Consider the following 23428-nt stretch of genomic DNA (forward strand, 5'->3'; position numbering starts at 1 on the left):
TGTAAGGCAAAAGACACTGTGAATAGGACAAAACGGCAACCAACAAATTGGGAAAAGATCTTAACCAATCCTATATCTGATAGAGGGCTGATTAATATCCAAGGTATACAAAGAACTCAAGAAGTTAGACTCCAGAGAACCAAATAACCCTATTAAAAAATGGGGTACAGAACTAAACAAAGAATTCTCAATTGAGGAACACCGAATGGCTGAGAAGCACCTAAAGAAATGTTCGACATCCTTAGTCATCAGGGAAATGCAAATCTTAACAACCCTGAGATTTCACCTCACCCCAGTCAGAATGGCTAGGATAAAAAACTCAGGTGACAGCAGATGCTGGAGAGGTTGTGGAGAAAGAGGAACATTACTTCATTGCTGGTGGGATTGCAATCTGATACAACCACTCTGGAAATCAGCTTGGCGGTTCCTCCGGAAATTGGACATAGTACTACTGGAGGACCCGGCTATGCCACTCCTGGGCATATACCCAAAAAATACTGCAACATGTAACAAGGACACATGCTCCACCATGTTCATAGCAGCCTTATTTATAATAGCAACATTTATTCTTAAAGAAATTAAATGTATCCGTTTCCTTAGCAAAATCGTACTGTAAATGCCTTACAATTTTATTTTCTTCACATTTAGAAAGGAGCAAAGTCAGAGAACACAAATGTTCCCCAGAAGATTGTTCAGGTTCAGTTGACATTTTAATGTGGATTGAATTTGAACTTGAGCACCACACATATTTCTATGGCTGACTCCTAACCTCTAGCTGGTGTACCGAATTTCCCACCACAGGATCCTACCATTGCTGCATGCTGACATGAACCTAATGTTGAAACCACACTTTATCTCCTGGGCTGATTATACAAGGTCATGGAGACCCACATATCCACATTGTTATCTCTAAAGCATAGATAGCGATAGCACTAGGAGGCAAGGGAAGGAACACTGTGTAATGCGAATGGCTTTAACCCACACAGTAATTGAACTTATTAAGATCTTTCCCCTCCCTCCTTCCTCCACTTATCTTCCCCCCTCCAATGGCATTTGGGCAATAAAAGTTAGGAGAAAACAGAAAAAGACAGTTAGATGACAAAGCATCTGTGACCACAGGGATCTAATTGAAACTGGTATTTTCTTTGAGCAGGGTTCCTGGGAGCATAACTTGCTGTTTTCTAGTCCTAACGGAGACCTGGCTTTCCATATTCTCCTCTACTCTTATGGACTGTTTTGAGCTCAACACCCTCATAGCTGCTTCTCCTATCCTATAGACACGACTTCTGACTCTCAGGTCTTGTGCTTGCTTCTTGCTTGCCTGCCTTCTCTCTTTCTCTCCTTCTCCCTCTCCATCTCCCTCTCCCTCTCTCTCTCTTTCTTTCTCTCCTTTATTCTGTGCTGAGCCATCCCCCACAGTCCTACATACCACCACTTCTTCCATCTCGGCACCAGGACCAGAAATGCACCTCACCCTCCTTTGACACGGGCTCTAGAGTTCATAGTCAGCTCCTTCTGCTTGCACATTACCAACTGAGCCCTCTCCCCAGCCCTCGCCCCATTTCCTTCTTTCTTTCATTCTTTCTTGCTTTGTTTCTTTCCTTTTTTTAACTCATAAAACTGGGATGTTCATGGAACATTCTAAAGGGCAATTTAAAACTTAGATTTCTAGTACACAGCATATCAATAAAAGGAGGATAGTGTTAATATGTATTTGATTTCATTAGGGTGCTGTGTTGGTACTCTCCACTTGATGGGATGGGAAATCACACATCCTCCAAGCTTCAAGCTGCTGCCTTGATTTCCCCGCCATGAGGGACTATGCCCTTGACCCGGGAGCCTCAGGAGCCTTTCTGCTTCTTACATGGCTTCTGTTGGGTATCTGGCATTGGGTATCAGCGGGAGAGGCCACCAAGCTGGGTAATGGCCTCCATTTTTAGCCACATTGAGGTATTTTTCTTAAGGTGTGTTTGCTAATGACTAGAACAGGCACCATGAAACTTCCCAAAGGTTTTTGTGTGGTTGATTTCAGACCCTTGAAGCTCATCGATGCTAGGCTTTTAGGGGGTTTGCTCTTGCTCTAATCAAAAGTGACTCCCAACCTGCAACCTAACAGTCTAATCAACCCATGACTGATGTTCTCTGTGTGCTGTGTCTCTCTTAGGTACTGTTGTCTTTAGAGTTGGGTCACTGGATTTCTGAGGAGCCTTTTGAACTCTCTGAAACCTTCCCTGCAGCTCCGGTAAGTCAATGCTTTCCGATGGTGTTACATACAGCATGGTCGTCTTAGGAAACTGTTAGGATCGTAAACTCGGCATCATAGGTTAAGAGAGGTCTCACTCAGACTAAAAGGATGTCATACCAGAAATGAATGCCATCTGTTTATTTATTTGTGACATCACAAGTGAAAACTTGAGGAAGACACTTGTAAAGTGCAGTGAGAAATGTCACCTTGAAGAGTGTCTAAGCACTCAGGAAACGGAATTGGGTGGATTGCTGCAAGCTCGATGATGTCCTGGGCTGGAGGGCGAGGCCTTTCCTCAAAGAAGGATTTTTAAAACTAACTTAATTATGAAATCCTGTGGGGCTGTGCAGCTCTCAGAGCTAATGCTAAGACCGGGAAAACTAATCTGTATAAAAGCAGTGGCCTGCCAGCATTGTGATGTACTCTTCATGTCTTCATATTTTTCCTGCGCTCTACCTTATGAACTCTTAATTATTTTAAATATTTGCTAACTGAATTCTAACTTCTCCATTAATTACAGTCTGACTGGAAGAGGAGCTGAGCAGAAGTCAGCTTTCATTTCCAAACATGTTGATTGGCTTGAGACAATTGATTTGAAAAGATGAGTCTCTGAAAGACGGTGGCTATTCTGGCTGTCCCCAGTGCTCTCTCAGCTATCCGAGTGGGCCTGCGCTGGGGCCAGCAGGAAGCTGACCTCTGACCCCAATCGCTCGCTCATCTAGCCCATCGCATTGTTTCTGTTTTCATTTCAAGATTACTGTTTTGATTTCCTTTCAGTTTTGTAAATGTTTTCTTAAGAACAGAAGGAAAAAAAATCCTCCCAGTAATTCTGTTTATTTAAAATACTGTGTAAGGAGCTGAAGCATAAAGTGGGAGCCGGGCTTCTTCCCATCCTCTGAGCTAAGAGAGAAGGTGTTAGCTCTGAGCAGCACTGGTTCACCTCTGACTCCATCTTCCTGCGTCCACTGCTGCCCGTCCTTCCTGGGTCCCTTCCAGCCGTGTGGTCATTCAAGAAACATACTGCTATTTCGAAGCTGTGGATTTGTGTGTGTGTGTGAGAGAAAGAGAGAGATGTTTTAACTGGTTACAAAGCCATGTTGGCCCCGTCAACATTTCCTAAATGTAATAATAGAAACGGTGGTCAGAAGGCAGGGACAGAGTTCTTCACTTTGGAGTTAGTTGGCAGGAAGTGAACGTGGCAGAGGAAAAGGGTGCCTTGGCTACCCTGAGTCTGCGGATTGACCAGAACACACCCCAAGGCTGTGTGAAAGGAGATGGGTTAGAGTAGGGGTTCTCAGCCTGTGGGCAGAGACCTTTTGGGGGTTCCATATCAGATATCCTACACATCAGATACTTGTATCACTGCTCATCACAGTAGCAGACATACATTATCAAGTAGCCTTGAAGTAATTTATGGTTGGGGGTCCCTACAATATGAGAAACAGTGTCTCAACATTAGGAAGGTTGAGAACCACTCCGTTATAGAAATGAAAGTTTAAAAATAGCATCTGGAAAGGAAGGATAGACAGACAGGAAGGAAGGCTACAGGAGAAGCTGCACTAATGCTCTGTACAGGTTTCCATCGCTGCAGAGGCCACTCTGTGAGCTCCAGAGGGTTAGAACAGGAGTTAAGGTTTCAGTTGCAAGCAGAAAGCTGTGTTCTGAAACTTGTTCTAGGGGTATCTGGCTACATTGTGTACCAGACTTGTTGGCTTTACGCTCTGAAGCACTTGTTCAGTTTGTTAGTGGATATTAACAATGTTACTAAGGCAAACTATTTTTTCAAAACATTAATTCAGAGAATTACGGCTTTGTAAATGTCTTAAGTAGGATGATTTTCCTCAACCACAAACTAAGCTTTAGCTTTATTTTCTAAAATACTATCTTACTAAACTAGGGAGCACATCTCCAGGATAGAGCCGTCCCTCAGTGGTGAAGTGTCTTCTTCATGAAACAGCGCTTTGGTCATTCACAGCAATCTTCCTTGTCACAAGTCACAGGTGTGTGTGTGTGTGTGTGTGTGTGTGTGTGCGCGCGCACGCACGCGAAGAACAAAATCGTAAATATTATCATAAAAATAAACAGAATCACCTCAACTAATAACTTATATTTAATTACTAAAAATACCTTCATATTTAACAGCCAGGAAGAAAACAGAATAGTACAGTCTCCACATTCAGCAGCGTGGCGCCCGCTTGGTGGTCATGCCAGAGATGTGGGCCTTTCTGCCATATAGTAAATAGTATCCAGCCAGGAAAAACTAAGCCATCGAGATAGGTAAATGTGTTGTTTTCAAATGAACATGTAAAGCACCTAAGAGGGAAACGATGGGCTATGCTTCTCCAGGTGACAGCCTGTACCCACCACTTAGAAGTCCCTGGCTACTGGCTGCCGTGGTGCAAAGACACGCTCGCGTCATCGAGACAGCCGAGTTGCCTATGTATATACTCTAGAAACCGTGCTTAGAGGATGTGGTCCCAATATTTATCTCCACCATCTGAGTGCTCTGTTTTCCAGTTATTTACTGATGAACTCCCATGTAACATTCTTCCTGGCGACTTCCTTGAGTCTGCACGCTGTCCCTCTGATTGTCAGGCACAACCTTCCCACAGGTGTTTCCTTAGGTTGGTTAGCGGTGCAGGCTTAAGTGATGTGCTTCAGTCTGGTACACGCAGGTCCTCCCCGCCCCCCAGGAGCACCTCCTGATGTGGACAGGGGCTGCTGTGCTTCGCTGTCTCTCAGTGCCTTCGAGTTGATCTCTGGATGCAGCAAGTTCTTCTGGGAGTGTAGACAGGCATTCAGTAATCAGCTGGCCGGATCATCATGGTGGTGGCCTTGAGCGAGTAGCCGGACCCCTTCCAGTAGTACCACTTGATACCGTTGAACTTATTTGTATTCTGCTTTTGTGGGTAGTACTGTCCATTCAGGTTGGACGGACCGCATGCGTCGAACCACCAGCCTGTGAAAGCCAAACACAGAAGCGATTAGGACTGGGTAGTGGAACCTTGTCTGCAGGGCTCAGCTGGGCGCGCACACACACCCACGGTTTGGGAAGAGCAACACTGATTTGTCATTCCGTAGATACAAACTCACATCCGTGCGATCACAGCAGTGCTGGTGTAGCATGAGTTCTTACACATGCCCTGACTGCTTCTATGCAGAATCCTTGCTACATGAAGAAATGTCAGCCAGTGCTGTGTGAAAAGCTGTGGTCCATTGTGGGAAGAAGACATGGTGAGACTGCTGGCAGATGTGGGTAGAAGTCTTAACAGCAAGGTGGGCCAAGAGGTTCCCATTCCCTTCCGTCATGTATATTTGGTTGGAATAGAAGCCAAGTGTCTAGTGCTCTGGGGAGCCAGGGAGAAAGGAGCCTTAACACTATAAAGTGCGGTATTGAGGGAGAGTCAGGCAGCAGTAAGGATCGTCCCTGTTGTAGCTCCGGATTCCACCCATAGATAGGAGCATGGCAGGCGATAGGATTCGCCATGTGAAGGAGAAACCTAGGCGATGTACTAATGCAAATTCATCTTTAAGCCTCAAGTGGGAGAGACACTGGTTGTATGATAATATTTATGTTTCTTTTTAAATACAGAAAACAAGAGTGGACAGTAAAGAGTGTGGGTGACACACCAATTCTGAGGGTACCTTAGGGACACAGTACTCAGAGGGTAACTTCTCTTAAAAAAAATATTTTTTCCTTGGGCACTGCTGCTTGGAGACACCCCTAGCTGGTGATTCTGAGAACTGAAGATGTATAAAAAGAGCGGTGTTGTATAAAACCCTTGGCCTTTGGAGAAATGTCAGTCACAGATCTGCCTTAACCTTCAGGCACCACCCAAGTCATTGCTCCTGCACACATCTCCACAAGCCACCTTCCCATGGGCCAGCCCACGGCTTGGAACTTGGCCTCTTCTAACCCAGACCTCCCCACTTCTCCTCCCCTGGCTGCTTGCCTCCTCCAAGTCTCTCCCAACTCCATTCTTGGCCCTTAAATCTTAAACTGGGTAAATAAAAGAATGTGTCCTTGGTTGTGAAGCAGCTCTCCTGCTCTCTGGACTAACAGCACACGGGTGGTCTGAGAACAGACAGCCTCTCCAGAGAGGTCTAAGTGTGGGAATGAACAGCAAGCAGGCTCGGGGTCAGGGGTGCTGCAGCCCTAGAACCTGCCCCTGCCCCCATTGTCATGTGGCTTTAAAGACAGTTGTTACAGTGAGGGGAGAGGCTAGCCTGCTCTACTGAAGAACATTCAATGGGGTTCTCTCCTTTGGATAATTACAGCTAATGGAGAAAACTCATGCCACCAAGTGGCTACTCTGCTACCCCAAGAATCCAGGATCTGCCAGATAGCGGGACCTAATTCTTTCATGAAATTTCAAGTTCTGAATTTCGTTTCATTTCATAAATACATTCTCTTGTTACTGTTGCTGTACAAGTTCTTTACTGAAGAACAGGCATGGTTCAAGCTTAGATCTTTTACTTGTCTTAGAAACTTATATTTTTATTTTTTAATTAATTTTATTTATTTATGGTGTGGAGATCAGAGAATTGTAAAGGAGCAGTTCTCACATTCTACCATGAGGAAGGCAGAGATCAAACTCAGATGTCGGGCTTGACAGCCAGTTTACTCACACAGCCATCTCATAGGCCTGAGGTAGTGTCAGCAACCTTGGAACTTATGGATTCAACTAGACTGACAGGCAAGCCAGGCCCAGCTCTGGGATTGTCACACACCATAGACTCAGCTTTGTACAGGGATGCTGCAGATCTGACCTGGCATGGCAGGTACCTGACCCACTGAGCGCTATAATATAAGAATCACTGCAAGAGAGAGCTAAAAAGTCCTTGACCGGATGTTAAACAGAAACAAAGCAAGATGGAGCCCAACCCTTGGCCTTTCATCTGGTCAGTGGGCCCACTTTATGTCCCTGGGGTTACTCCCAAGCGTCCTGAGAGCACACTGTCACCCTAGTGACAATTCTAGCTCCATGTGGTGTTCTCACTTCACTTTAGCTTGAGCTAAAAGGAGCCCCAACCAGTGCACTGGTAGGCAGATGGATGTCTTCTTACAGAAGCAAGCCCACTGTCAGCCACTCACTCCAGCCGGAGCGCCACACTGCCAGCCTTCTGTGCTGTGCATGCAGTTGCTTCTCGCCAGTACAAATCGGAGGAGCCGCCTTACCTCCTGAGAGCATCTGAGAGCACTTGCAGATGCACTTGTCGTTGTCCGAATCCTTTGTGCTGAAATCACTTCCTGGTTGGCTGATGCTACTTATTTTGCCCGCGGTGCCTGTAAGCCCCGTAAGGTGAATCCTGAAATGTGCAAAGGAAAAAATAAAAACTGTAACTGGCTAGCATTGTTGATTCACCGTAGTGGAAAATTTCTCATGGTGAAGAATTCCATTCTACAGAATGCACTCGGGCCGGTCAGTGCACTCCAGTGCCTACTCTGTACAAAATATTTTGTACTGGTATAAACAGGAACCAACTTATCATCAAACCCGCTGACAAAGAGGGATGTGTTCATGACAACTTCAACACACATTGCCTGCACCAGCATCAGCAGACCTTAATGGGGCCTTGTAATTCATTTTCCCTCTGCATTCAGATAAACAGAAGGCGTCTGCAGCACAAAGGGGCTTCTCACAGAAACCCAACCACCGCTGTCCTACTGGAGTGACCAGATACCCTCTCTGTGGTCTGAAGGGTTAGGAGTTGGGGTGGAGAGGCTGGAAGACAAGGAGTGGGTGAGGAGTTTGGGGTAGAAGGTCAGTCCCTGCGGCTGCTTTGCCTTCATTCTGGACACTGGTATAGTAAACCTGTCTGACCTCAGCAAGGGAGTGAATGTCAGCGCTCAGACACCTGGTCACGGACCACACTGTTAGACTTTTGCCAAAGTGTGGCCTGCAGCAGCCAACTGTGCCAACAAGGAGATCCTAAAGGTCAGGATAAGCAGAATCACTTTAATTACTATTTTATTTTGTTTTGTTTTTAAGGCAGGGTTATACACTGAAACTTCAGCTGGCCTGGAACTCACTGTGCAGCCTAGGTCAACCTTGAACTTGTGGCAGTCCATCTGCCTCAGCCTCCCAAGTGCTGGGATTACAGTCATGGACAGCCATGCCCATGTAGAACACATAATTCTCTAAAATATTACAACACTGTCACAAACTGCCCGTGGTCAGGTGTTTCCAGTCAGGTCACAGCTGGGTCTCACGTGATAGGGTGACATGAGGATGTCCTGTTGGTGTCTTGGCATGCCAGTGACCAGCTCTGGCAAATTAGCATGCTGAATTCCCATGAGCTAATGAGATGTAGACACAAGAGGCTCGGGGCTATGACGCCATAAGGGGAAATCCTAAGGGGTTACTGGGAAGCATCCTTTGAGCCCCCAAACGTTCTCTTCTTTGTAAAGCTGTCTGTCCTTGCCAGCCACCACCTGTCAGTATCTCATGTGGGAACAGGCAGAGAAGAGGGAGAGACCACTGTCCCAGGCTCTGCCACATGTCTGCACAGTGAGTGCTCATGGCAGCTCCAGGACAACAGCTGCAGTGGGTGCAGAACTAGTCCTTATGTGCTTGGGAACCTGAAATACATTTCTTTCTGGTCCTTCTCCTTAGGCCTGGGCATGCCTGGCATTCACCATCCCCCCAGCCCTTTACTCTCCCCCAGGCTTGTCTTCCTTTTCAGTCTCTTGTCGTCTTTGAAAGGTCAGATCTCAGGGGACTCATTAAATGTCCTGCAAAGGCAAGGAATATAAGAGAGAAAGCTATTTTTATTAGTCTCTCTTTGAAAGGTTATTCCATCTTAGAGCCTTTGGAGGCCGACCAGACAAAAGTACATTCCTTCAAAATCTGTTATTAAGAACAGCCTTGAGTTGGCCACGACATTGGCCATACCTACAATCCTAGCATTTGAGGGGGTGGAGGCAGGAGGATCGGGAGTTTGAGATCATCCTTGGCCACATAGCAAGTTCAAGACTCGCTCGAGCTACATGAGACCCTGTCTTGGGAATCCAGAGAAAGAAAGAGAAGGGCATGGCAGGGCACCACCAGACCACCGTCTTCCTGCATTGCCCCTTCCTCATGCACTTTCTGGTTCCCTGCTTGTTTTCCTTGGCGGGAAGCATGCCGCCCTGAAGCTCGACTCACTCTGCACTCACTTAACGGTTACGTACAGGATGCTTACCGCATCATCATCCTCTTAATTAGTGTAGCAGGTTTTTATGGAGTATTATTGTTTTACATTTCCAAATAAACTAAGCCTCAAAAACCAGTGGGTTTTTTTCTTTTTCAAATAGCATCTTCAAAATATGTTTGCATTTCCAAAAGAACCTCACCTTACGGCATTTTTATAATGTCATTGTGGAAGGGTGATGACCCATGTAGTAAATCTCCTCTGTAAACAGGCTAATTCTTCATCTCTGTGCGTCTTTCTTTAAAAAACTTAATTCTGCTAATGTAGATTACTAACTGCTGCCAGTTAAGGAAATATTTAGCTTGGATATAACACAATGAAGACCGCTATGCCTTGGAATCCATTGACTTCTGGGCTCTGGAGTCCAGCGAGACCTGGGTGCTGGGTCGTGCATGTCTTCCCACTCAGCCCCATCCAGGGAATCCTGATCTTTCTAAAAAGTCACCGACTGCCTCACTGACCATTCCAGTGTCACAACAGGATCTGTCTGCTTTGAAAACAGCTTCTGGAGAATTTTTACAGACCCACTGTCTGTAAAAAGCGGACTGTTCCTGGCAGCACATAGCTCTCAGGTCAGGCCCCAGGCTCTGAGCTGGCTTCCCCGTGCTGTCTACTGTGACCTCCCTAGGACACCAGCCAAGGATGTTATAGTCAAGCTTCCTCTCCACGGGGCCTGGGCGCCACTGAGATAGGGGTGGCACTGTGGGCCATGGCTTTGTTTATGGAGGGCCTGTTGTGCGTCATTGGTCATCTGTGGCTTTAGGCGGGTCTGCTCTGTGCTCTGTGGACACAAGCAGTGGGTACCCACATTCTTTGGACACCTGCATCCAGCTGGGCTCACACCTGCTTCTTTGGTGCCATGAGCTTCCTGATCAACACCTCCCCCCCCACCGACCCCCCGTGGAACCTGGATTTGAGTGCACCACCTTATACAGAGATTCCAGCACCTCCTGCGTGGCTCTGATCGTCCACACAGAAAGCCAAGTCCTTGCTGTTCTCCTCCCTAAGCATGCTTTACAGCCAGTGGGTAAGTGTGCTGTCAGGCTTGCCCATGCTCTTGGAACATTTGAGGTCACTGTCACCAGCCAGATGGGAGTGAGCCAACAACTGAGGAGGCGCTGTGACTCAGATGTGAGTTCTGCTGCTTCATTTGGGATTGAGCACAACTGTTAGCTGTGTTTGACCTTCAGAACATGGGCTAGCTTCTAATATCTTAGGTAAGGAGACAATGTGCCCCAGGTGTTCACAAATTCTGCGGGGCGCTATGAATTACACACGCCCCACCGCACAGCATTTCCGCTCAGAAAAGCACACACAAGAAAGCAACAGATGCAAAACTGCCCTCCCAGGTTTCTGTATTTGTATATTGTTTAACCACAGGTAGAAATCTATGATCTGCCTGTCTGTCTCAATAATCTATCTGTTCATCTTTCAGTCCTAGGGACTAAGTTTAGGGTCTTGCCCGTGCTAGGCGAGTGCTATTCCAGAGAGTTACGTCCCTAGCCAAAGCTAGGATTCTAAGACTAGAGAAACTGAGAGATGGCAATGCCCCTGAGAAACAGCAGCTCCGAGCGACCCAACTGTGACTCTTGGTTGGAGGTGCTTCGGTTTTCTCCATGACACCTTGCTTACCTGTAGTTGGACTCTTCGCCGGAGAGGTAGAAGTGATCGTACAGCGAGTGCGCCTCGTTGCCTTCCCAGTCCTTGAGCTGGATCTTAAGCACATAGCGGTGCCCACTGGTCAGCTGGGAGACAAACTCATTGCCCAGCCAATACTCTCCCAGAGGGCTCCCGAAGCCCTGTGACCGAGAGCAGTACAATTAGTCCACTGTGTCTTCTTGTGTTTGGAATCCTTTACCTTATCATTCCATCAGGTAGGTACTCCCTAGTCCAGGTCTGTGCAAATACAAGGTCTTACACACAGGAAAGATTTTTTTTTTAATTATTTAATTTTGAGAGAGAGGAGCGGGCATAAATACATTCCACCATGCGCCTGCGGACGTCACCAGCACCGTGGGCGTTAGCTCTCCTCTCTGTTTTATTTGAGGCAGGTTCCCCCTTTATTCCAAGGCCAGCAGGTCCACAGGGATCTGGGGAATCACTCGGCCTTGTCTCCCCTTGTTATAGGATTACAGAGGAGAGCTAATGTGTTCAGCCCTGTACGGGTTCTGAGGATTGAAACTAAGACCCCCACACTTTCACAGCAAGCATTTTAAGCCTGAATCATCTTACCAGCTCGGGAAATATATTTTTTAAAGTCAATTTTAAGAACCTGAGCTGCTCTCAGAAGAAACGTAACTGTTAAATAGCTAAGGCCACTGGGATAACCATGAATAGAGATGCAGTTGTGGGGAACAGCTAGACCAACCTGGGTACCATGAAATGTAACTATAATAGTGACATTTATGCCATGGAGGCCTCCCAGCAGAGCAGCTCGCCCAGCGTGCTCTGTATTACGTCTCAGTTCATTTGTGACATTTTTTTTACGAGAGAGAAAAACACTGGGCACAAAGAATTGTATCATAAATAACTTATTCGGAAACCATTGGTCGGTTCTGAATTTGTGATAATTAAAAGTTCTGAAGAACTTGGAAAATTAATTTCCCAAAGGAAAGCACTTTGTTAGCTAGTGCACACTTTCTTACCTCTTTGTATTCTTTCCACGTCCTCTGGAAGTCCACACTGCCATCTTCCCGGTGCTGGATGACTGTCCACCCTCCTCCACCCACATCCATATCACAGTAGGCCTGCAGGAAAAGCACACGGTTACTGCAGGGTGACCGTTGGTGATCCAGGCTTGTGCAGCAGTGGTGTGTTCCTAGGGGACTCTGTAGTAACCAGTGGGGTGGATCTTTGCTGTCAGATTCTTGACAGATTCTTGATTCTGTGAGTGATTTTAAATGGTGATGATTGACAAGCAATCGAATCATATGACACACTGGTGAAAACAGGACTTCCTGCTCATCGTGTACTCTGGCTATAGAGTCCCACACAAAAATTGTTTTTGAGAGTGATTCCCTGTGCCTGGGAGACTGGCAGATTTTCCTCAAATCCCTTATCTTTAGAAAGCCAGTCTTGTGTACATAGCATTGACAACCCTTACTACCAGCTACACCCATTCTGTCCATGTACAGCTTTTTGGCCAAAAGGTACAAAAGTCCCGCCATGTTCTTCTGTTGTTGGGTTTCCTTTGTGTGCGGAGAAAGCCATTTCTCCTGCCTGTGAGGGACTCAGGGATCTGCCGCACCACTCCATGTGACCCAGCTTGGCTGGACAGCTCTGACACTGGGGTTTGAGTTCAGGCTTCTACACACTTCCCTTGTTGCCTGTGGCATTTTTCCCCAGTATTTTATTTCTGCTTTTAAACTGCCTCAGTGGTCTTTAAAAATTTCGCCTGGAACACAAAATTCTTTGGCATGTTTAATTCTTGGACATGCTTAATTCCAACTCAGCTGGAGTTTTATTGTAAAAATTAACCCCTCCTCCCAAATAAGATTATATAAATACTTTTCAATTATGAGATTACAGTAGAACCAAAAGAAAAAAAAGTTTTCCCGAAAATAAGATAATTTCCCTAAAGCATACATGGTAGAAATATTAGGCTTCGCACCCAGTTATGAATATTTTTCTTGTTCCCTGCCATGGTCTTTGGAGGCTGAAAACAACCATATTTGCATGGTTAACTTAAATATAGCCGCTCTGTGTTTGTGATTTAGGATCCTAGGGGTGAGAGCTACAAGAGCCACATGAGCCTCTCACCCTATTTCCTCATATTGCCTATAAGGATCCAAACCCAAAGGAATCCATGTTGTCTGCCATGTTGCTCACCTCTGTCGCTCATGGACCTTGAGACCATTAGAGGACTGCTTTACTGAAGCCTCTCCCCACAAAGGTCCTGGTCTTCTCTTGCCCTCCCCAGTGACTAGAGTTTAGAAAGACATGGTGGCATGAAACATAATCACTATGTTCTCTGTGTAACTATTCAAAAAGACATGACCAATTTGCTGGAGGAAGTCTCCTGGTTATCATAGGACAGATGTACTGAAGGAAGCCCCGATTGTCACAGTGTATCAGGCCTACTTTGTGTAGTTAGCCACCACTTGACTCTCTTGTGTGCAACCTATCAGGTAACTCAACACACGTTACTTGCCAGCTCGGACCAATCTGAAGTATGGAAACAACTGATTTGACACAGGTTCATTTGGTCAGTCACAGGGCCAATAGGTGAGCGGGATTTGAATATGGTCTCCTTAATTCCTATGTCATATCTTTTCCATGACATCATGCTACTGAAAGCAGAGAAACTTGAACCTTCGATAGGAGGGCAGATCAGCACTGAAATCAGTTCATGAGGAATCCTTCATCTTATTTGCCTGTGATCAACCAGGTGACCAGTGCTGCACCATTCTATCACATGTCTTCTTAATCTCACTTAGGTCAATAGGGTAAGGACCCTGTGGCTGTGCACACACATTAACTCCCCAGCATCCTGAGTGGCTTGTTGGTAAATGGGAAGAAATGTTTGCCGTGAGCCCACCCTTGTTCTAGTATCTGATTCCTTGGTGTTAAAATCTTCACAGTAGAGTTAGTTGCTTGATGATATTTAAAGCAGGCTCTTCCTGCCTAGAGGATCATTTTATCTTGTGGAAGTCAAAAGCAAGAGTCCCAACGTTGAGGGTCACTGCTGCTACATAAGTAAATTACATGAACCATGTTTTTATTCTCTTTGAATCCATTAGGGACCATGACAGAGTTACTAGAACATTCTCAGAATACTTTGTCCAGCTTTTAAAGAAGTGAAGAACAAAGCATTTGTGAGAAACAGAGAATTATGGTTCACTGGGTTGTGAAATTTGCAAAAAGAGATAATATTCTTGTAGAGTATCCACATGGTCAGGAGATGCTCAGTAAAAAATAATGACAAGGATCAGAACAAGATCTGAAAGGCAGCTGCGCCCGGGCCAGGGCATGACCACTTCCGTTACAGCAAACCTGGCGGCACTGAGTGCTTTTGATGTGTGTGCCTGTGCCTGTGCCTGTGCCTGTGCTTGGCACAAGGACCCAAGGCCCTAGGCTGCTCAGCAAGTGATCTTGAGTTAAGTGCTGTGCTCCAGCTTCAGGCCTTGGAGAAATGAATAAATAACAGACACCCACGGCACTGAGAGTCTTGTGCTGAGCAATCTGGGGAAGGAAACAATTGTGCTTCTGACTAACAAAGCGCATGCTTGTGCTTGTCACTGATGCCCTATGCAGTGTGTAGCGTACACACACAGAAACCTGATGGAAATGCCATGTTTACTGGACAAAGGTAAAGCTGCCATGCTTAAGCCTTTGACCTAATTCCTTAGAGTTAGATGGCCATGTCTGCTGTGACCCCTTGTGCGGGCTCCATGTATCATTTATGCCAGGGCCCTCTCTGGTACTATCACACCATGGAAGGTGGAATGACAGGGCAGTAACAAAAGATCACACTGTCATTTAGAGAACCTCAAGTCTGGAAGGAAGTTTAGAAGTAACAATATAATACAGCCCAGTTATTTTAATTTTTAAATCTTTATGAGTACATGAGGGGTGGATCAGGTGTGAGCATGCATGAGTATGAAGAGAAAGCGTACAAGTGGAAGTCAGGACATCTTTTGAGTTGATTCTCCCCTTCCACCTTGTGACCCTGGAGTCACATTGAGGTCACCAGGCTTGCATGGCACTAAGCTACCTCACCACGTGTAGACCTGTAGACCAGGCATTTTAGAAAAGAACTCGACATTTTGGTTGGTTTTTTTGGTTTGGTTTGGTTTGGTTCTTTTTGATTTGGGGGGTTTTTTTGGGGTTTTGTTTCTTCCTACACAGGGTTTCTCTGTATAGCCCTGGCTTTCCTGGAACTCTCTCTGTAGACCAGGCTGGTCTCGAACTCAGAAATCCACCTGCCTCTGCCTCTGCCTGTGCCTCCCAAGTGCTGGGATTGAAGGCATGCACCACCACTGCCCGGCTGGAAATGGATTTCTTTTTACTGAGAATATCTAAAGGAAATGTAAATCTGCCTCTAACCATGACTTAGGCCCACAATCCAGAGCACTGGATCTTCACGTCTTTGTCAACCTGTGAGAGTAGCATGTTTGGCAGGAATAGGCACTCATCCAGAACAGTGTCCCCAGAGCAGTGTAATTGTGTGACAGCATGGTCCCAGATGGTCGGAACCTCTGTCACTCCTGGCTGATCCTGTCTCCGTTATTACCAGGCCAGGAACATGCAGGCATCTAGTGACAAGACACCATAATGCAGAGAGCTGTGTTGGCAAGCTGCGTAGCAGACAGTGGAGACCCTCAGTCAGGGCTTGCTGCACTTTTGTCGGCAGCAAGCGGTGCGGCTTCTCCCCTCCCACGGCTCTGCTTCTAGGCCACCAGGGACAGTAACCAATTTTCAAGGCTGGTTGAAAGCAGCATGAATGAGTTATATTTCCTTGGAAAGTATTATTCTAAATAGCACAATCTTTGTTTTTTAACTCATAATCAAAGTGTATGTTACTATTTCAAATTCCACATCTTTAAACTCTTACTTAAGCGCTTGTATTTTTCTTTGATACTATGACAATTCTGAAGACAATACCAAGTTCAAAAACATGCTACCTCCAGGGGCCTCTGGAAATGTATACTTTGACACAGCTTCCCAGGCATGTTTTGGAGTCATGTTGGCTTTTACTTTTCGATGCAGCCATATCTGTGCAAATGCAGCAGATAGAGCGGCCCAGTATTAGCATAAACCTTCACACGGATTCTCATGCCATGTCATGCTGCCTCCTCAGACCTCTCAGAGAAGCCACAGGAAGCGAGCTGCTGAGATGCAGTCTCCCAGGCCAGGCTTTCAGCAAAGCAGGCTGCCTGTGGAGGGCCTATGGTGCCTGTGTGCTAACAGACCCGTCTGGACAGGACAGGGCTTCTGTCCACTCTGTACAGGTGGAACAAACAGCTGCCTAACTGAACGTCCCCATAGGAGAGGAAGAAGAATGGCACCCCTGGGCAGCGTGCTCAGGTCTTCTGGACTGCACTGCGTGGGGTCATAGTCTCCATCTATGAGCTATGGGGTCCTAAGCTTCCTGGGCACCCTGTGAGCAGCTCCGTATGGAACGAGTTGTCTCCATGGGGAAGCTGGCGGCATCCTGCTGTGAAGCAGGACAGACACTAAAGGTCCCGGAGCTGTGTGCTCTGCTCAGCCCATGTGCAGTCTAAAGAGTGCCCAGTAGGACCAAAGAAGTCTGTCAGAGCAGTAAAGGTATTTTTGCTGTGTGATTTTCTTGAGAAAAGGTCCCACTGTGCTGATGTTATTAAACTCTGGCTGCTAAGTGCACACCCATCTCCAGTTTCTCTGATGAGAAGGGAAATGTGCAAACCAGGGCCTTCTGAACAGTTACGTTGCGTGTGTTCTCAGTGAGCTCTCTCCACAATGAAGTGTAACCGTTGCTTAGTAGAGTGATCAGAAGATAAGCTCTGGTTAATCCAGCCTCAGTCTAGAGAAGATATATTCATTAAAATTAATGAGATGTTAGCACCTTTCCGGAAACACCTGAGCGTGTGCATCATTTCAGTAGGACATGGGTGTGGGGGAAGGTAGAGCTGCAGACCATCTGCTCAGCATCCATGTCCTGTGCCAAGCAGTGTCAGAGCCCTCAGTGTGAGCCTGGGAAGAGCACAAGGCACGGATGCTCAGGGACCCCTTGGCCCATGCAGTGATGCAGGGGAGCCCCAGCAGCTGCCGTGGGACATCCTGTCTTACCTTGATCTCCTCTGTGGAGTTGGGGAAGGTCAGCGTGTAGATGCCACTGGTGGTGAGTCCTGACTTGAAGATCTCCGCACAGTCTCTGAAGGTGGTTTGCTCTTCTTTACGGACAGCAACAGAGCTCTTAGCTGTGTTTAAAAAGCAGCAGGCATTGAAATGGGTTTTTTTAGTGGAGAGAGACACCTGTTATTCAAGATGTAGACATTTGTTCTCATGAAAGCAAGACAGGCTCAATGTTCTTGATTTGCTCTTGCAGCATGTTTGCTGTCAGTTTGGAAAATTAGTACAAATAGCTCTTGCTAATAACTCTGTGTGTGTGTGTGTGTGTGTGTGTGTGTGTGTGTGTGTGTGTGTGTGTGTGTGTGTGTGAGTGTGTGTGTGTGTACACGTGTGCCATGATGTGGATGTAGTAGTCAGGGGACAATTTGCAAGAGTCATTTCTCTTTACACCATGTTGGTCCTGGGGATTTAAACATTGGTTTCTTACTCCCTTAAATCAACCATGTGTAACGTGGGTACTTCATAATGAGCTGCAATAAACTACTCTTTTAAAAAAATTCCTTCTTGACTAGACTTGGGCAAACATTGTAAAAGAACAAAGGGAGACACCTAATTCCCTCCACTATCACCCCAGGTCCCTTTGCCGTTTTCCCACTGAAGTTGGAATGGACACACGGACATTCCTTGTATGTCTGAGGCTTAAGTCTTTAATGGTTTTTAGAGTATTAAATGAAGGTCTGAAAAGAAGGCTTGGTGTTAGGTCAGAGTACTTGCTGAGCAAGCCTGAGGTCTAAAGTTTTATATGGTTAGCACCTATATAAAAATCTCCATTGTGGCAACACACACTAGTAACCCAGTGCTTGGGGCTGGGAGACAGGAGTAACTATAGCTTGTTAGCCATCAGCCCAGCTCTGGTTCAGTGGGAGAGAGACTCGGGAGATGACACTCGGCATCTTCTCCTGGCCTCTGCCTGCATAGCCAGGCACACACACATCTCCACAGGCACCACATCCACACGTACATCCAGTACCAAATGACATACTTAGTATCCTCCGGGTGTTAAGTAAGTGTGACATGAGAGTCTGCACCTTTGTGGGAGCACAGTGCCTACTTACCTGCATATTTAAACTCTTAAAAGTCTAGACCTTATGTGCCTATAAATCCCCTTCAGATTCTAATTCTGCCATTGCTGTTTTAACTTCCTGTTCCTCCCACAGCCACCCACCCCACACCTCACAAGCACCAAATAAGGGGACATCATGAAATAAACCACAGTAAGAATGAGGTCAAAGCCAGTTAGGAAAAAATCCTACGGATAAACACTACAAAGATAGTATTACATTTTTAATTAGTGACTGAAAAGTCTCTTCTTCCCTCCCACGCCCCCCACCTCACCCCCCAGGAAGTAAAAGAAGCTAAGTCAAAACTGTAGTGAGGAATCTTTCAGGGGGTGGTCAGCAATGGAAACTGGTGCCTCCCATGACATGGGCAATGGGGCTCTCTCCCTTACGTGTCTAGCCTTCCTGTGGGCTCAGGGCACTGTGCCCATTTGAAAGCCAAAGGAAGAAAGAGTCACCGTGGCTTACTAACTTCCCAGCCTCCTCCATCTGACTGATGAGGGAACTAACTCAAGATGAGAATTCTGCAGCCTTGAATCACAACTGTCCTTGGGGGTTGGGGCCATAGCTGTCAATATAAGGCTTACTCTGCAGTTTGAGCTCTAGAACCCACGTGAAAAAGACAAAGCCAGACATGGCAGCCCAGCCTTATGTTCTCAGGGCTGAATATATAGAGATGAGTAGATCCCTGTGGCTCTTCGTGGAGCTCTAGTTTGCGGTGGGAGACTTTGTCTCTAAAGCCAAAATGAATGACACCTAAGGACAGACACCAGCAATTGCCTTCTAGCCTCTGTATATATATATATGTGCCTATAACCTTGTACCCACACTGGGTCTGTGCTTGGTGATAAGGGATTAGTATAATACATGGCCTCCCCGTTCTCTTTGTCCCTCTTTGTGCTTGGGCCTCTGCACCTAAGACAGGCCGTGTTGGAGTGCTGAGGGTTTGCTGACCGTAGGTCATCGGAATGAGGGGCACTACTCACAGCTGGGCGATGACATCATGGTCAGCAAGCTGTTGACCGTCTCCATTAGATCGTGCTGCTGCTTCTGAAGGACCGAGTTGTTGACCGTGGCTGTCACCAGCTTCTTCTCCAGCTCGTCGATGACAGAGCTCTGCTTGGACACCAGCACCTGAAGCTGGTCCTTCTGCTCCTTCATGGACTGCAACTGCACGCTGTGCTTGTCCTCCATGTCCAGAACTTTCTTTTCTAGGAAGCTTACAGGGAAAGGGTTTATAAGTGAAGGGGGCTCCGCACGCCTGAAGGCCTTGCCAGCCAAGCCCTTGATAAAATCTCAGCCTTTCCAAAGCCAACAAACCCCTCTGTTCCCTGGACTTCTGTGCTGCCAAGGTGTTTGGTTTAAAACACAATACAAAGTGGGAAGAGTCGAGGGCTAGGAGGTGGTTCAGTGGTTAGCCACACTAGCTGCTCTGGCTTCAGTTCCCAGCAGCCCTGTGGTATCTCACAACTACGCATAACTCCACTTTCTGAATAGAGTTTTGAGCGTAGCTAGCTTCCATAATCCTAGTTCTAAGGGCTCTGATGCCCTCTTGCAGCCTCTCCAGGAACCAGACACACACACATGATGCTCATACCTATGTGCAGGCAAAAGCCTCTACACATAAACATAAAGAAATCTTTAAAACAAACAAACAGCTACAAAACCAAACTTTTTTCGAAGTAGGGATATTTCTCATGACCCAGTGAGACCTTTCAGATTGCCACGGTGAGCCGTGTCGGTGTGCTTGTGCATGTGGGTAAGCCTGCCGAGTGTGCAGTGGTGTCTGCTCAGGAGTGCACTGGGCCTGGGCAATAGACTAAGTGTCCCACGCACTGCCGCCCACAGCTTCTGGGGAGGTGGCAGTATTTCAAGCCCCGCTTTCACACTGCTGTTCTTGAGTATGAGCAGCGGGTATGAATTGGACCTCTGGGTTCTGTGTCACCCTTCCCCTAAAATATTTATATTTTAATTTGAATCATAACAACGACTAGGGTCTTGACACCATGTGGCAGATATTCTTCTATGGTGGAGGTGCATAAAGCCTGACTCTCAGCCTTGATGATATTAAGTGACTTATTCAGTCGTGTACTGGTTCCCTCATCTGTAAACTGGGTTAATATTACCCACTGCAAGCGGCTGGTCCAGGGAATAGGTGCATGTAAAAGCATAAACAGACTGGTGGTTGACAGTTCAGAAGTATTATTTATTACAGTATCAACATTACTGTCTCATGTTTAAGGAATAAATGAACAAAAATAAATTTACACACAATAATTCACATGCCTACAGACACACCCAGGTGTCTGGTGCCAGATCTTTCTTACTCTAAACTTCTTGTGTTGGTTGGTTGGTTGGTTGGGTGGTTGGTTGGTTGGTTGGTTGGTTGGTTTGTGGTTTTGGGTTTTGTTTGGCTTGGTTTATTTGAATCCATTTTTTCTCTGGGAAGTTTAACCCACCTGCCTCTTATACTGGGCACTCAATGCCTAAAACCTGAGAAGGCCCCTTGAAAAAAATGCTTAAAAATTTCTTGATACAGTTATGCCATATAAGTCCCAAAAGGTTTTATTAATGTTTTTATAGTTATTTCTGATTCTACGATAAAGATGCATTACCACTCACAGATTCAGTTAAGAGTATACTGATTTTTAACTGGAAATTATTCCTGTTCATGAAACAGGAGAAAAGAGTTCCAAGTGCGTAGGACTACATAAACGTGAGGCTAAGTTTAAGACTGTGAACTCTTCTCGGAACAGACTCATGCAGTGAAGGCCCGTGGCAGCTGCAGAACTAGCGGCTGCTTTGTGCTTCATGGCAGTGGTGCCGAGCCCAGTGTCAGTTAAATGCTAGGCTTCTAAAAGGAAAGAGAAAGACGAAATGAAGTGTGCACAGTTAACGCACTTTCAACTGGTGCAGTAGTGTTGATTTGGAGGGAAATGTTGATCGCAATAAATATCTGTGGTTTTGCTTGAATCTATAAAGAAAGCAATTTTCCTTAAAGAAATTTTGAAGATTGTTGTTGAAAAAGCACTTGTGGAATGTAGAACATCCCATATATTTTCCCCAGTCATATTTTTAAAAATCTTAGGCCGGTCAGAACTGAAGGCAGGAAACACCCATGAAGAGATCTAACGTCACCTAGGAGCTTTCCTGACGTTTCTGACGAGGAAACCTTACTATTCCAGCCCGTATCTGTAACAAAAGAGAAGACAGCTTCTGCAGCTTGTAAGGTTCTTGTTCCTTCCGTGTAGTTCTTGTTACTGACGGGCTTTTATGGTATCGAGCTTTGTGTACCCATCCCCAGGAAGGCAGCTCCAACGAGGAGCGCCTCCGGTAGATTTTTTTTTAACAGTTCAGGTTGTGAAGCCCTGTTGATCCGAGGAATAGAGACTTCACATGTTGTTAGATACATGCGGCAAGGTGCTTTTACAGAGAAGCTCCACAATTTAATCATAAACTCAAAATGATTTTAATTATCAGAAAGGCACATTATTTATTGATCCAGGACAGTTAATATGGGGGAATATGAAGGACTTAGGTAAGAGGTGGAATGCAGGAATCACTAGGGACCACAGCAAGCTGCGTTGATTGGTAACGTTAGTCTCTAGCAAAGCACCTTGATTTACAGAGTCGGAGCAAAGCTTGCAATGAGTTTTCAAATGTAGCAGAAGTTTCTACGCATTTCAAAGCATTTCTCTTTATATAGCACATTCAATTCCAACTGTGGGTATAAAATAAGGAGCAAGATTTGAGCTTTTCTGGGGAAGAAGGCAGACACCAGCAGTGAATCCAGTTAACCCTTGATGGCCACGAGCTTTGCATCTGTGGATACAATCACACTAGGCTTAAACTACCTGAGGAGTCCATCCATGCTAAACTTGTACCCTCTTTTTTGTTATTATTCCCTAGATAATACAGCAGAATTTTGAGCATAGTTGTTACATTATCTTTTTTTATTCTCTGTAAGCAACATAGGGACAGCTTAAACTATAGAGAAGGATTAAGTGGGCTATGGGGCCATACTGTCCCATCTTATATAAGGGACTTAAGTATCCATGGACGGTGGTATCCAAAGTGGGTTGTAGATCCAAGCCTCTGTGGATCCTGAAAGTGGGACGGGTGGACACATTCCACCTCTGCAAGTGAAGGTCAACAGGCAGTTTGGTGGAGTTGGTTCTCTCCTTCCATGTTTATGAGTGTTCTGGGAATTGAACTCAGGTTGTCGGGCTTGTCTGACAAGCACTTTTAACCTGCTGAGCCATCTCTCCAATCCTCATCTTAAGTTATTAAAAGGAAGTATTACGCAACAGAGGCTATTCCAGCTTTCCTAGCGTGGCTCATCTCACAAGAAACAAGATCCCCACCAGGCGTGGCAGTGTGTACCTTGAATCCCAGCTCTAGAAATACCGAAGCAGGTGTATATCTGATTCCAAGGCTAACTTGGGCTGCACGGTAAGTTTCAGGCACACTGGGACTACATAGTGAGAACCTCTAACTAACATTTGCTGTAGACTGAACTTCATGATGCTGAGGCGATTTGGAAGGTTCCTGACAGAGTCTTTCAAGGCCCAGAATAAGAAACAAAATTCAGGACTAATCAGGAATTTGGGTTCTTTTTAGACATTCTCTCCAAATTCTCCTTTGCCTCTTGTTCTCAGGGCTTCTGGCCCATGTGCTCCAGGCAAATCCGTCATTCTGGGGAAGCCATGCTTAGAGTCTAGCCACGTGAGGTAAGCTGTGGGTCTAGAAAGGTTACAGTATTATTTATTACCTGTTCTTATTTTGTAGTTTGTTTATTTCACTGGTCTGGTCCAAAATCTGCTTTTCCAATTTGTTGGTAGAAATAGAATGTTGGAGAAGCTGCAACTCGAGTCTTGTCGTCTGGTTTAGTACCTGCACAGTAACAAACAGGATTACCGCCTGTCATCTTGATTGGTGGGATGTAATCTTGAGGAGTGTGACGTATGCCCGCTCTCTTGATCCCATCATCAAAGTGATCAGAAAGCATATTACACAGTAGCCCAACTGCCTTGTTTCGACATGGTTTTTCTTGTCTTATGCCATAAGAGAATCATAATTCTCCCTCAATTCCTCCCTCCCA

At 45.9% G+C, this 23428-nt stretch overlaps 2 protein-coding genes across 13 annotated transcripts in view; one reads left to right on the forward strand and one right to left on the reverse strand.

Moving 5' to 3' along the window:
- Positions 1-23428, forward strand: part of Mcph1 (microcephalin 1) — a 401136-nt gene that overhangs the window by 279987 nt on the left and 97721 nt on the right. Inside the window, exons 13-14 of one of the 2 annotated variants that reach the window (XM_031339205.1) lie at positions 2165-2242; positions 2766-4241. In XM_031339205.1, the coding sequence (XP_031195065.1) occupies positions 2165-2242; positions 2766-2786 (99 nt within the window). In that variant the 3' untranslated portion in view covers positions 2787-4241. Of the gene's footprint in view, positions 1-2164; positions 2243-2765; positions 4242-23428 lie in introns of those variants that run through there. The other variant, XM_031339204.1, reaches the window with a different exon arrangement.
- The window catches only part of Angpt2 (angiopoietin 2), a 150940-nt gene continuing 131849 nt past the window's right edge, over positions 4338-23428 (reverse strand). For 10 of the 11 annotated variants that reach the window (XM_031339209.1, XM_031339207.1, XM_031339213.1 and 7 more), the window contains 7 exons: positions 23099-23220; positions 19314-19546; positions 17207-17337; positions 12085-12186; positions 11072-11238; positions 7425-7555; positions 4338-5204 (listed from right to left, as the gene is read on the reverse strand). In XM_031339209.1, coding sequence (XP_031195069.1) covers positions 5044-5204; positions 7425-7555; positions 11072-11238; positions 12085-12186; positions 17207-17337; positions 19314-19546; positions 23099-23220 — 1047 coding nt within the window. In that variant the 3' untranslated portion in view covers positions 4338-5043. The remainder of the gene's footprint in view (positions 5205-7424; positions 7556-11071; positions 11239-12084; positions 12187-17206; positions 17338-19313; positions 19547-23098; positions 23221-23428) is intronic. The other variant, XM_031339218.1, reaches the window with a different exon arrangement.

This window comes from Mastomys coucha, unplaced genomic scaffold (genome assembly GCF_008632895.1).
Source record: "Mastomys coucha isolate ucsf_1 unplaced genomic scaffold, UCSF_Mcou_1 pScaffold22, whole genome shotgun sequence".
Lineage (NCBI taxonomy): Eukaryota > Metazoa > Chordata > Mammalia > Rodentia > Muridae > Mastomys > Mastomys coucha.